This window comes from Euphorbia lathyris, chromosome 7 (genome assembly GCF_963576675.1).
Source record: "Euphorbia lathyris chromosome 7, ddEupLath1.1, whole genome shotgun sequence".
Classification (NCBI taxonomy): domain Eukaryota; kingdom Viridiplantae; phylum Streptophyta; class Magnoliopsida; order Malpighiales; family Euphorbiaceae; genus Euphorbia; species Euphorbia lathyris.
Genome location: NC_088916.1, coordinates 46,930,526 through 46,945,306, shown reverse-complemented (window position 1 = coordinate 46,945,306; position 14,781 = coordinate 46,930,526). Strand labels below are relative to the sequence as shown.

Genomic DNA, 14,781 nt, shown 5'->3' with positions numbered 1-14,781 from the left:
TTGAGGGATAATTATCCCTTATCCGTGTCACTCTTGTATCCCCAAACAAACACGGGATAACTTATCTCGTGTTTTTTATACATATCTCACCTCCTATATCCCTTCTAACAAACACCCAATAAGAGTATTTTGCATGGTTTTAAAAACCGGACCGGCCGGTTGAACCGGGAACCGGCCAGGCATCCGGTCCGGTTATTGTATATAGGGGTCACTACCAGTGACCCCCTAAGAACCGGGTGAAACTGGCGACCCGGGATCAACCCGGCGACCCGGTTTCACCCCGATTTTTTATCAAAATTTTTTTTAGCCCTGTAAACACATAGGTGAGCTGCTGATTTAATATTTGGGGTGTTATAATGTATAAAACATTTAGGATTTGGAGGACCAATTAATGTTTTATCCAACTTATTCCTCTTCGTTTTCTTTCCTTCACCTGTTCGACGAGCCCTAAGCGGCGATTTTGGGTTTCCATTTTCTTCAGTGTCTGCTTCCGTCGACGCCGGCCGACGATTTGTGGACCGACCACCACGGCGGAAGCCGCACTCCTTTCCTGTTTTTTTTTCTCTTCTTCCCTGAATATATTTCATTATCTTTCCGATTTTGTGATTGCTTGATTTTGTTTCCTGTTCATTAATTAATAATATTTAGTCTGTTCAATAATTTGTTCTGTTAAATGCTTTGATTTTTTTTTTGAAGGATTGATATAAGAATTTATTTGAAGGATTAATTTATTAGAATTTTATTTTATATATATAAAATATATATATTATTTATGATGTTGTCCGGTTCAACCAGTCCGGGTTAACTGGTTGAATCTATTGACCCCTGACCCCTTTGTCCCACCGGTTTGATGTCCGGGCCGGTTTTTAAAACCATGGTATTTTGTGACTTGAAGCAAAAATGATAAACCCATACAAGATTTATAAAAATTCCAAACATTTCCCCTTCCCCGGAATTCAATATTCACAAAAATAATCGCCGTCCTAATCGTTTTCCAATTTTGTTTTTATTCAGAAAAGGTCACCCACCACCACCAAGAATCATCCTCTCCTTTTTCCTTCCTGTAAAATTTTAAGCAAAAATGGAAAGCTCAAACGCTGGATTGTGCGACTATGCCTTCACTACCACCGGTTCCAACAGCAAAACAAACTGCAATTTGGGAATCCCAAACAATGATGAGGAAAATCCCAGCCTTTATGAAGTAGGCGAAATGGTCCTTGCTCTAAATGACAATAAATTTTGGACAGCCAAGGTACTCTTTTTCCATCTATTTTAGTAATTAGTTATGCATTGTGCTTCATTCCTTCGTTTCTCTGCGATTTTAGTTTTCGAATTATTGAGATTGTCCCTCCTGTTTCAAATTATTCATCTATACTTTCGAATTATTTTTTTTTTTTTTTTAATTTTCGACTGCTTCAATTTTTGTTCGCACATTCGAATGGTTTAGTGAGGTTAAATTCAAATTTCGTTCCGAAGTTTTCTGATCATCCATTTGTAATGCTTTTACCCAGTTGTATTTGTTTGAATTTTGAAAGTCAGGAAAGATGATGAGCTTTAGGCAAAATCCTAGAGAGCAAACTAACTGCTATATTTGAAATTGAATTTATTGTTAAATGAACATGTACTTCTTTAAAAGCAGTTGCTCTACTTCCCAAGTAAAGTAACCTTAATGCTTTCAATCTTGAGTTTCGTCAAATTGTTTCTTGTTTATTGGACTTAATGTACTTTATTGTTTCTTCTTCTTTTATTTCTTTTCCTTTTTTTTTTTTTTTTTTTTGTGAGGTGGTGGAGATAAATTATGAATCCAAGACATGGAAGTATTTTATTCATTACATGGTAAGTATCTATCATTTCTATTCTGCTTTTTTCGGCTCATTTAGTGCAACTTTATTATCTTAGACCTTGTCTGAGAGGAGGTTAATGGAGGTAAATGTAGCAATGGAATGTAAAATATGACATTAACACTATGTTACATGGAAACGGATACCAAAAAACGTTATTCCTAAGAAAAACTAGCTAGGAAACGGCAATGGAAACGGAAACGGACACGGAACGTGGAAACGCTAATGATAAGAGTTTCCGTGCAACATAGCATTAACATTATTTGGGAGATTTTTTGGAGAGTAAATGAAGTTTGATTAAAGTAAAACTTTTACTTCCTTTAACCTCCAAATTGGGGATTAGTGGAAGTAATAAGAGTTTCATTAATTTTTTTTGTCTATGCTGAATAAATTTTAACTTTCCTTCCCCTTCATATTTAAACTCCCACACGACTTTAAACTTTTAATTCTCATGTACATTCTATAAGCTCCCAAACACGGTTAATTTTTAACTTTCATTTCCATCACTTTCCTTTCCACCTCCTTTAACTCTCACCTCCATTAACCTCCAAGATCTATCCATATTACCTTTGCTAGAGTGTTTTGATTGGGTACATTTTATTTATTTTGTAGGGTTGGAAAAAAAGGTGAGTAGCATCTATCTCGTAACTGAAACAATTTGCGGTTTGAGAGAGTCAACTAGCTATTCTAATTGGTTTCACCAACTTTGCAATTTGAATTGCATATCTTTGGATGCATTCAAAAAGGTTCAGCGGGAGAAGAAACATACTCAAGTTTTTCCACTTTGATGGCTTACTCTGCTTGTTACAGACCTTCATAAGTTGTCATTTTTTACAATCTTACTCTTGCAACAGTTGGGATGAATGGCTTGGAGAGGAATGCTTGAAGAAACTTAATGATGATAATGTGCATAATTTCATTTGCAAAGATAATACAAAGGCAGTTCAAGCATCAGCTAGTGGTTAGAATGATTTGCCTTTTCATTCTAATACCTTTTATGTGCTTTCCTTGGAAATAGTTGTATGTTGTATCCTTTATTTGTCCTGGAAAGCTTGAAGCATAAAGTAGATCTTAATACATATAATACTGATTATGTTCTCTTAAAACAGAAGGGCCTCCTTAAATGCACATGTGGATAAATCAATATCATCATATAACTAATTGATCCTTGGATCTATGATGCACTGACTTCCCATGCTGTTGTTCCCCTGTAATGTTTTGGAATTTGAAATTTCATCATACCGGTTTTTGGTTTTGATGCTCATGTTAGGGTGCTGTATTTCTTTCATCTTTCCAGGTTTGCATATGCTGATAATTATAAATTCATCTAAGTATGGTTTTTTTGAGAGGTTTTACCACTTAGCTGGAGAAATCTTCCAGAGCACCCAAAAAGTCAAGTAGAAGTTCTTACAGTCTCATGTCTTGACATTATTTAAGAATAACTGATTTTGTTGATACAAGTTTGATTATTCTCTATTGCATAGTCAAGATGATGACAGGTTGGTAAGATGTCTGAGCCATTTTTAGGTGTTCCTGAATTGTAATTTTGAATATTTAATAGGCAAATGCCGATTAAACTGTGTTTTGGTTTGAAAATTGATGCTGTTAGATTTTGTTCATCTAGGATTCATCCAGTAAAAAAAAAGGAAGAGCATCTTATTTAGTTCCATTGCTGAATTCTTCACTGCGCAGAACCTTTATTAGGTCTTGTTCTAGAGGTTGATAAAGATCTTATTTTAAATATTAAACAGAAGATTGTGATTGTTGATTGTGAATATGCTAAATTCCTTTTATATGTTCTTTAAATTAACATTACATTTATTATGGGAACCTATATGCAGTTATAAGGGGAAAGAAAAAGCGGAGGAAAGGCGCTCTTGACATGGTAGGCTCTGGCTTATTTATTGTGAATGCCATCAGTGAGCTTATTTATGATTGGATGATATCTTTTCTTATTATAATTCTCAACAATTTAGGAGGTTTAAAATATTCACTATTCATAAGTTGGCATCTCTTTGCTTAACTCATTGTTTTTCCAACTGTTAGGGAAAAGACACTGTACCCATGGAAAATTTTGTGAATCTTCAACTTTCATCGATGCTAAAGAAGCAACTGCTTGACGATTGTGAATTTATCTCTCTTATGGGCAAGGTAACTATATGTTGCTTATATTCAATTTCTCAGAATTTGGCATTGCATTGAATTATCTATTCTTAGAACAATGCTTTATACCTTTGTAGTTTATTTTACCACCAAGAACGACATTGGTTTTATCATGATAAAAGTTGTATTTTGCCCATGCACTTGCTTAAATTTCTTTAATAAGCCCCTGTACTTTGATTTGGCCTTAGTTTACCCCTGTACTTGTAATTTTCGGATAACCTAGCCCCTAACTAGCAAATTGGTCATGTATATCTCACACTCTGTGAACTGGCGCATCATCATCCCCGTCATATGTAATCTTCTTACTTTTTGTTGAGCCAATTATCGGAGAGCGAGAGATATGCCTGATAGATAATAAGGGGCTAGATTATCCAAAAGTTAAGTGCAAGGCTCAGGCCAAATCAAAGTATAGGGCTTATAGAAGAAATTTAGGCAAGTAGAGGTGCCAAAATATGGCTTTTCCCATTTTATTATCTTTTTGCATCTCTTTGAATTGTCTCATTGTGCTTTCAAATAATAATTATCATTGCAGCATAACTTCTTAATCTATTCAAGTAATCAAATTGCTATTAAGCTACTAAATGGTTAATATTATGAGAAAAAAATAAAGTTGCAGATGTGGCATGGTTTAATTATAATTAATATGTTTATCTTATTGTTCCATGTTTTGTTTGATTTAATGACTTTTATTCTGTGTCTGCAAAGCTGGAGGTATATACATTGTTATTACAATGACCCAAATAGCTGTTAGCTGATTACATTAGCTGTTAGCTGATTACCTTTTTGGTTAGCAGATTGTGTACTATTTGGTAAAACTTAGCTGATTGCTAATGGTTGTTTAGGTAAGTGACAAATAAAGACATGATAAAGCATTTATTTGGGGTTAAAGGGTAATAATCAGGGGTAAAAATGTCCTTCGAAAGAGATGAAGCAATAAGCTAATTGAAAAGGCTCCTAAAATGAGCTTTTTCAAAATTAGCTTTGTGGATCCAATAAGTTCTTTCAAACCTCTCTTCACCAAACACCACTATTAGAGATTTGACTAGTCAAAACCTCTAAAGTGGCTCAAACTTCTAATTTTACCCCAAAAAGCTCTTTACCAAACAGGGCCAATATCTTCTTTTTCTTAACCCCTACCTAGGGGGGCTATGCATACCTGATTCTATTGTTCTGTTTTATTTTTCCCCTCTCAGCTTGTTAAACTTCCCCGTTCTCCGAATGTGGATGCCATCTTGAGGATGTATATTAGTTATAGATCAGAAAAACATGGCGAGTAAGTCCTTATCAGGTATTTAATTAACTTGTAATATTTCCTACTATGATTGTTGTTTGTTAGTTATTAAGTTGGCTGACTCAAACAAAGTAAATGGCTTCCCATACTTGTTGTCATTTTCTTTTCTGAATATGTTTTTGTTCCCACTGTCATCCTCTCAATCAATCTATGTATCTATAATAGATAGCATCATAACTATGAAAAGTTCTAGCCAGGACCTAACCTTGAGTTGGAAGCACCCAAATGTTTTCTTAGTCGTTTGTTTGTATCCTTGATTCCTTATACTGATATTGTAACCTTCTATGACTTGATGAATTTAGGGTTAGTAAAGCACTTAAAGAATTCGCAATGTGTTTATGTGGTTTCTTCAACAAGGCATTGCCGGTGATACTTCTGTACAAAAGTGAGCGCGACCAATATACTGATGCAATTAAAGATGGTAGTGCTCCCTCTGCAGTATACGGTGCAGAGCATCTATTGCGCCTCTATGGTATGTTTATTTTTGGGCAACATGCAAATATAATTTGAATAGAAACTGAGCTAATTCCTTTGTGCACAGGCGTGAACAAAACGTTTAATTGAATCGTACCAGTCTCTACCGGGGATTATTACTCATTTTTGTACTTGCTGTTTTATTTTCTAATTATTTTTTCATATGTTTAGTTTTTGGCAATGATGCGAACCCACGAGGAACAGTGCCTCGAAAACCCGACAACTAGATTTGATCCCTAGGAAAGCTAACGAATCAGGGTCGGACAGAAAAGAACCCTTACAAAACTAGGTTGTAAAGACCCAATCCCAGTCTCCAACAATTAAGGATTTAATCCCGAACTGTTCAAAGTAGTGCCCCAAAGAACACAAGAGAAACCACTCACAAACTCTTAAGAGTAATATTTTTATTAAAATCAAACTTGTTACAAACTTAGAAAATTGGAAATATTTAAAGACTAAAACTAAATTATGTTGGACATATTTTGCCCTTACATAACTAAAATAAACATAATAAATATAAGGGCAAAAAAGTAACTAAGCAAGTCAAAATTATTATGTAGAAAGTCAAAGTAAAAGTCTTCCTCATAATTCATCATGTAGCCCCATACCAAAGAAAAATTGTGCAATTCTTTAAATTGCAATAATTTTCCACCATTCAAAACTTATTATCCAACTTAAGTAGATTTCCTTAAAATCCAAATTCAATTCCCTCAAAATCCAAATTCAAAATGAATTAACTCTAATTGATCCGTTTTCAATTTGATATTCGTGTAACTCGAAAGGGATTAAATTATTTCATTTTGAACTTCGCACGCTTCATAGGATTGTCGAATAAAGGACTAAAATTCGTAAATATAATCTCGTTCTTGGCATGGATCTGATTCTCATCATTCCCCCTCTCTTCAAGACGATTCGTCCTCGAATCGCAATGTTGTTCGTGGATAGACTTGAACACCTGCAATTTAGAATCTAGAACACTAAACAAACAAATGTCAAGTTTGTTAGTATGAGCACGTATCTTTTCAACACCCACGAAATCAACAAAATTTGTCTTTTCAACTCCACACAGTTGTTCATCAATTTTCACCTCATCTTCTCTTGCAACCAGTATCTCTGAAACATAATATTGGTCAGATGCAGATACATATTGAATCTCAACCTTGTCTACATCATTCTCAACTTGAGATCTTGTTTCAATTTTTTTATTCGGCGGCGTTTCATCTTTCTTTGTTAGTTCTTCAATTTCAAGAGCATCATCCTCATCATTGCATGCAGTGCTCTCAGACTCTTCCTTCACTCTGCCTGACGCATCAACAACTTTTCCAGTCTTTTCACCCTTTATTTCTTCACTTACATATGTACGTTTATCGTTGTTACCAATAATCTCATATCGAGATATGAAGTCTTGTTTGTTGTAGTAGTTCTCGACTCGATTGAAATCTTGCATTAGACTCGGCATGTGTTTGTACAAACCCACATAGAAATGGTTAGGAACAAATCGTTTTCTCATAACGGCTTTTAGCTCTTTCCAAGAATCAATTGGTGGCTCTCTACACCTCTCTCTAGTTGTCACAAATTGATCCCACCAGATTAAGGCATAATCTGAAAATCCTGTAATAGCTTTTCGTACCTTCTTCTTTTCTGAAAAATTGTTATAGCCGAAAATCATTTCCATTTTTTTCTCCCACTTCAAATAAGCTTCGGGATCGTCTCTTCCACCAAACGATGATATTTTGAATTTTACATTCCCAAGACCTATTTCTTCTCTATCATGGTCACCCTGATTTCTAGTCGATCTTTCACTGTCATCATAATGATACATTACATTGCCTTGGTTTGCTTCTAGAACAACTCGTTGATTTTCTTCCATGAGGTCCATACGTTCCATCAAGCGGTTCAACATTGTTAAAACTTGATCGTCTGCCATATTATTGTGCAAAAGAAATTCAAATAGATCAAATAATAATAAAAACTCACGATTCACTCGGTGTTTCGCTCAATTTTTTTTTTTGGCTATTCTCTCTTATATGCTCACCACTCTGTGCCTTTTACCGCTCGATTTCTCTTACAGTGTTCTTTAAAGAACTCAGTAGAACAAATTCAGTTTTAAAAACTCAACAGTCAAAAACCAAATTTTAATCGTACAACCTAAGAAGCAAGACGTTAAACAATGAACGGAACGGGGATAGACAACTCGATAACCAAAGTCTATTGTCGACCATTGGAAATTTTTTTTTTCTTTTGTTTAGATAAGAAAAAGACACAAAATGAATACTCAACAAAATTGAAACTAAAATTCAAAATATAAGTTTCTGAAACTTAATCCAACTTTTTTTTTTAATTATGAATTTTCTATTTTTTTTATAAGTTCACAACCTTTTTTTTTGTGCCAATTTGTTTTTGTTTTTTTGCACTTCGTTTTTTTTGTTGATATTTTTTTTTAAATCACAAATAAAACAAAACTTAAAAGAAACTGTTTGAACTTTTTTTTTCAATTTTATGAGTTTTAATTGGAAACATGAACTAAACCCAATGATTTCAAAACTACAAATTCTAATGTTTGACAAAAAAAAAAAAAAATAAAAAAATAACAGAAAAAAAAGAAAACACTGATAGATAAAACCTGAAAAGACCAAACTGATGCGAACCCACGAGGAACAGTGCCTCGAAAACCCGACAACTAGATTTGATCCCTAGGAAAGCTAACGAATCAGGGTCGGACAGAAAAGAACCCTTACAAAACTAGGTTGTAAAGACCCAATCCCAGTCTCCAACAATTAAGGATTTAATCCCGAACTGTTCAAAGTAGTGCCCCAAAGAACACAAGAGAAACCACTCACAAACTCTTAAGAGTAATATTTTTATTGAAACCCAACTTGTTACAAACTTAGAAAATTGGAAATATTTAAAGACTAAAACTAAATTATGTTGGACATATTTTGCCCTTACATAACTAAAATAAACATAATAAATATAAGGGTAAAAAAGTAACTAAGCAAGTCAAAATTATTATGTAGAAAGTCAAAGTAAAAGTCTTCCTCATAATTCATCATGTAGCCCCATACCAAAGAAAAATTGTGCAATTCTTTAAATTGCAATAATTTTCCACCATTCAAAACTTATTATCCAACTTAATTAGATTTCCTTAAAATCCAAATTCAATTCCCTCAAAATCCAAAATCCAAATTCAAAATGAATTAACTCTAATTGATCCGTTTTCAATTTGATATTCGTGTAACTCGAAAGGGATTAAATTATTTCATTTTGAACTTCGCACGCTTCATAGGATTGTCGAATAAAGGACTAAAATTCGTAAATATAATCTCGTTCTTGGCATGGATCTGATTCTCATCAGGCAACATGCAAATATAATCTGAACATATACTTAGCTAATTCCTTTGTGCATAAGTGTGTGTGAATATAGATTTCAGTGGGCAGAAGTTCTTGTTTATAAATTTATTTTGCCAGTCTGATTCCTTAAAATTAGTTGGCTTTTTGTGCTATAACTCAGAAGATTTGTTTGGCGGTTTTACTCTTTATTTTCTTAAAACTAATGGGGTTAAATATTGACTGATTTCTCATATGGGTTATGGGATCTTACTTCTAAAATTAGGTTGGTGCAGAATGTTACGAAAGAAGCAATTATGAGCAAAGTGCCTATTTTTTAATCTATCAACATGTTGAATCACAATTTACATCTTACTAATTTTGATAGGATTTTTCGTGCTGGCTTATATTACGTTAGAAATTAAGTGCTAGATTAATATCAATTATTGGATTTGCTTTGCTAATTTCAATTCATTAATTATCATATCTAACCGAATTTGATGGAGAACTGCTGGCAAGTCGCCAATCAAGTCAAGTGAAATGGCTGCCGCCCTTCCTTTCTCTTATAATTTGATTCTCATTGGGAATAAACTTGTAAATACCAGTAACAACATGGGCATATGCATGGAGCATCTCGGGTTCGAGAATGTGGGAAATCAGGGTCCTGCAGTTTGATATTGTTGCAGGATATTTTCTACCTTCATATTCTGTTTCTTGCTTGTTGGATTGTTTAGGGTGCTAAAAACTTGTTGTGGGGTTGCAGTTAAGTTGCCAGAGTTATTGGCTGGTGCGAACATTGAAGAGGAGACACTGATGGTGTTGCAGACAAATTTTGTGAGCTTTCTCAAGTACAATCTCTCATTAGAGACTCTTTTGTTTACATCTAAATTTAGAAATTGAATATATCTAGAATAAGAAAGGCATTTATGGATTGTGTGGCAGGTTTTTAAAAATGAATCAAACATCATTTTTCCTTTCTGCATACCATGCACTGGAAGAAACGGAGACAAGCACCAACAGAGAAGATGTTCATTAGGAGGATCAAAATGTATATATGTACATATCATATCATGTCGCTGCTGCATATGACTCAGAAATAATTTGCATTCTTATGCTCAACTGAAATTACAGATACTGTTATAGTTAATGTGACCCTCTTTCTGTCCTAATCCTAACCACAAATTTTGAAGAAAATCTTGTTCATGTGCCATTGCAATTTGCAGGTTGAATGCATGCCTTGTTGAGAATTGAGATTCTTTCTTCTAAACAAAATAATATTTAGGCTGCTCAGAAAATTATATACTCACTCCATTTCAAACTAATTGATTTGCATTAAGTTTATAGAAAATTGATTAAAAATACTATGTATCTCTTTTTGTTAATAATCTTCATTTTCCGTAGTATTCATTAAATTACATGCAAGAAAATCTATTATCTCCAATTCTTTTATCTTTTTACCGTGACATATTTATTATATTTTAATCCAAATTAATAAGGTTAAGAGTTAGAGCTAGGCTTAAAGGTTAAAGTGTCGTAGATCGAGTGAGAGAAGGTAAAGGGAGAATTGGGGCCAATATATTTTCTAAAGTTGTGTCCAATGTGGGGTTTATGGTGATAATTTGATGCATTGTTCCAAGTTGTGCTCATTTGCTAAATCTTTATGGAAGAATCATGCGTTTATAATTAAGGTGTATAAACTTCAAACAAGAAAAACACAATTATTTTGTGATTGGTGCTAACGTTGTTTAATTCGCTCATTGGTGGGTGTTTATACAATAATGGTAGCAGTAGTAGTGTTTACTTGATTCTGGCTAACCAAATTATCTAGACAAGAATTAAAGTTTCTTAAAATAATGTTTTACATGTTTTGAAATTTTTTAATAATTTTCTGGGCACGTTTTTTGTCCTACTTACATTGTTCCAAATCAGTGTACCATTTGTTCCAACATAATACTTATATTGTTCCAACAGAAAAATGTTTTATTTCTTTTCTTTAAAATACATTTTCCTGATATTTCTAACCTCGTTTCTTGAAAATTTTTATACTATTAGACGGTCATTTTAAGATCCCAGAAGCTCAAGTAAAAAAATTCTGGTGAACGGAATCCGGGTGGGCGTTTTCTGGCGAGAAAAAAGTGCACAGAAAATTCTCAAAAAATTCCAAAAAATGTAAAACATTATTCTAAGAAACTTTAATTCTTGGTCCGAAGCGAGATTTCTTACGGTTTTGACCCAATAAATTGTTGAAGGATATAAAAAGCATAAAATTAAATAAAAAGTTTTATTGGGACTAAACCGTAAGAAATCCTATTTCGACTCAAGAATTAAAATTTCTCTAAATAATGTTTTACATTTTCTGGATTTGTTTGAGAATTTTCTGGGTACTTTCGGGTTTTTTTATCGGGAAACGCCCATCTAACCGCCGGATTCCGTTGATTTGGGACTAAACCGTAAGGAATCTTATTTTGAGTCAAAAATTAAAGTTTCTCAGAATAATATTTTAAATTTTCTGGACATTTTTTTCTCACAGAAAAACAGATCGCCAGATTCTATTCACCGGAAATTTTTTTACCCGAGCTTATGGGATCTTAAAATGACCGTTTAATTAAGACGAGTCAAACGGTATAAAATTTTTTGAAAAACGAGGTTGGAAAAGTCGGGAAAATGCATTATAAAGAAAAAAAATAAAACAATTTTCTCTTTCCTTTTATTTACAAATTTGCCATCTCGTTTTGGTTAATTACAAAATTAGTCATTGTCACACAATAAGACTTGTCACACCATACACATCTCTTATGGTGTGACAAGCCTTATTGTGTGACAAGGACTAATTTTGTAATTAACCAAAAGGAGGTGGCAAATTTGTAAATAAAAGGAAAGAGAAAATTGTTTTATTTTTTTTCTTTAAAATGCATTTTCCCGACTTTTCCAACCTTGTTTTTCAAAAAAATTTATACCGTTTGACTCGTCTTAATTAGACGGTCATTTTAAGATCCATGAAGCTCAAGTAAAAAAAATTCCGGTGAAAGGAATCCGGATGGGCGTTTTTCGGCAAGCAAAAAAGTATCCAGAAAATTCTCAAAAAATTTCAGAACATGTAAAACATTATTCTAAGAAACTTTAATTCTTGGGTCGAAGCGAGATTTCTTACGGTTTAGTCCCAATAAAACTTTTTCCTTAATTTTATCCATTTTACATGTTTCAACAATTTGTTGGGTAAAAACTGTAAGGAATCTCGCTTTGAACCAATAATTAAAGTTTCTTAAAATAATGTTTTACATGTTTTGAAATTTTTTGATAATTTTCTAGACACGTTTTTTGTCCTACTTACGTTGTTCTAAATCAATGTATAATTTGTTCCAACATAATACTTATATTGTTCCAACATAAAATTGTTTTATTTCTTTTCTTTAAAATACATTTTTCTGAAATTTCTAACCTCGGTTTTTGAAAAATTTTATACTATTAGACTCGTCTAAATTAGACAGCCATTTTAAGATCCCTGAAGCTCAAGTAAAAAAAATTCCGGTGAACGTAATCCGAGTGAGCGTTTTCTGCCAAGGAAAAAAGTGCCCAGAAAATTCTAAAAAAATTTCAAAAAATTTAAAACATTATTCTAAGAAACTTTAATTCTTGGGTCGAAGCGGGATTTCTTACGGTTTAGTCCCAATAAAACTTGTTCCTTAATTTTATCCATTTTACATGCTTCAACAATTTATTGGGTCAAAACTGTAAGGAATTTCGCTTTGAGCCAAGAATTAAAGTTTCTTAAAATGATGTTTTACATATTTTTGAATTTTTTGATAATTTTCTGGGCACGTTTTTTTGTCCTACTTACATTGTTCCAAATCAGTGTACCATTTGTTCCAAATCAGTGTACAATTTGTTCCAACAGAAAAATGTTTTATTTCTTTTCTTTAAAATACATTTTCCCGATATTTCTAACCTTGTTTTTCGAAAATTTTTATACTATTAGACTCGTCTAAATTAGACGGTCATTTTAAGATCCCTGAAGCTCAAGTAAAAAAAATTTCGGTGAACGGAATCCGGGTGGGCGTTTTCTGGCGAGAAATAAAGTGCCCAGAAAATTCTCAAAAAATTCCAGAAAATGTAAAACATTATTCTAAGAAACTTTAATTCTTGGGGTGAAGCGGGATTTCTTACGGTATAGTCCCAACAAATTGTTGAAGCATGTAAAATGGATAAAATTAAGGAAAAAGTTCTATTGGGACTAAACCGTAAGAAATCCTATTTTGACCCAAGAATTAAAGTTTCTTAGAATAATGTTTTACATTTTCTGAAATTTTTTGAGAATTTTATGGGTACTTTGTTTCTCACCGGAAAACGCCCACCCGGATTCCGTTCACCAGAAATTTTTTTACTTGAGTTTCAGGGATCTTAAAATGACCTTCTAATTTAGACGAGTCTAATAGTATAAAAATTTTCGAAAAACGATGTTAGAGATGTCGGGAAAATGTATTTTAAAGAAAAGAAATAAAACAATTTTCTCTATCCTCTCTTTCATTTTATTTACCAATTTGTCACCTTGCCCTTTTTAATTATCATCAAAACTACGTAGTTTTATTATGTCACACAATAAACTCCTTGTCACAACTTAAGCCATTGTCACGCTAGATCTCACCCCCATATATATATATATATATATATGAGAGGGCTTTTGTGAGAACCCTTTCCTAGGTGAGAACCACCCAAAACTACGTAGTTTTGGGTAAAAAAATTTAAAAAAATGCTGTTGCATAGGAGGGGATTTGAACCTGACACTCCTCAACTACACTTCACACTGCTTACCACTGAGCCAATTGCATTCCTTGTGTATATTGTCACGCGCTGTTTAATATACCAGTTCCTTTTAGCTTTTATTGTTTAATATTTGATGCATGCACTTATTAATATCGATTAAATATGCATAATAATAAATTATTAATAGAAAAAAAAAGAAATGTGCATAATAATGAATTATTAATAGAAAAAAAATCCAAGAACATACTCTAATTTCTTATTTATTTAATTCCTCTATATTTTTGTAATTTATATTTTAAAATGTTAAGGACGATGTTCCCTTTAACCAATGCTATCAGAACCGGACCGGACATTAAACCGGATTGGTAACTGGGTCAAGGGTCACTTGGTCGGACCGGATGGCTCGGATTGGTCGAACAGGATGACATAATAAATAAATAATATTTATATATATTAAATATATATAACTAATTTAAAATTAATTTTTATACATGTCCAAAATAAATTATAAACAACATTTGGTTTGTTATTTTTTTGTTAATTTGAGTCTTAAATATATGACAAATAAATTAAGTTCAGAATAAATTGAAATATATCAACGTATTCTATGTCATGAGATCTTTTTAAAAATATATTATAAACTCAAAACGGACAAGTGATGAATGAGAAGTTGATGCTCAAAGTGAACGACTTAAAATGGTTTGGAAGAAGTTAAAAGGAAATTAAGCATTCACATCCCACATAGGAAAGAAATGAGAAACTTAACTAGTTTATAAGTAAATGATATTTACAAGCCTTTAACTAATTACTAGGGAAAAAGCTCTCTCACGCGCAGGGGGGGTGCAATCGATTAACTGTTGGGTTAGGGATGCACCCGCACGGCGTGGGCTACGCGAATGCTGCACCAAAATAGGGTCCCTTAAC

At 33.0% G+C, this 14,781-nt stretch overlaps 1 protein-coding gene across 3 annotated transcripts; it reads left to right on the top strand.

Moving 5' to 3' along the window:
- The first annotated feature begins 380 nt into the window (after nt 1–380).
- LOC136235392 (protein MRG2-like) lies at nt 381–10,350 on the top strand. 3 transcript variants are annotated; one of them, XM_066025041.1, is made up of 10 exons: nt 487–1,252; nt 1,783–1,836; nt 2,454–2,467; nt 2,588–2,802; nt 3,683–3,726; nt 3,888–3,992; nt 5,198–5,277; nt 5,598–5,767; nt 9,860–9,944; nt 10,039–10,350. In XM_066025041.1, the coding sequence occupies exons 1-10, from the start codon at nt 1,082–1,084 to the stop codon at nt 10,130–10,132; spliced, it is 1,032 nt and encodes a 343-aa protein (XP_065881113.1). In that variant the 5' UTR covers nt 487–1,081; the 3' UTR covers nt 10,133–10,350. The 3 variants fall into 3 exon arrangements, with proteins under 3 accessions (XP_065881115.1, XP_065881113.1, XP_065881114.1); XM_066025042.1 differs by having other exon boundaries at nt 492–1,252; nt 2,696–2,802; nt 10,039–10,349; XM_066025043.1 differs by lacking the exons at nt 9,860–9,944; nt 10,039–10,350 and adding an exon at nt 5,837–5,933 and having other exon boundaries at nt 381–1,252.
- The last annotated feature ends 4,431 nt before the right edge of the window (nt 10,351–14,781 follow it).

Excerpts from the sequence above, each read along its gene's own strand:
- LOC136235392 (XM_066025041.1), top strand. The coding sequence starts at position 1,082 with ATGGAAAGCTCAAACGCTGGATTGTGCGACTATGCCTTCACTACCACC. Across the intron at positions 3,727-3,887 it reads GGAAAGGCGCTCTTGACATG|GGAAAAGACACTGTACCCAT; the intron begins GTAGGCTCTGGC and ends TCCAACTGTTAG. Across the intron at positions 5,768-9,859 it reads GCATCTATTGCGCCTCTATG|TTAAGTTGCCAGAGTTATTG; the intron begins GTATGTTTATTT and ends GTGGGGTTGCAG.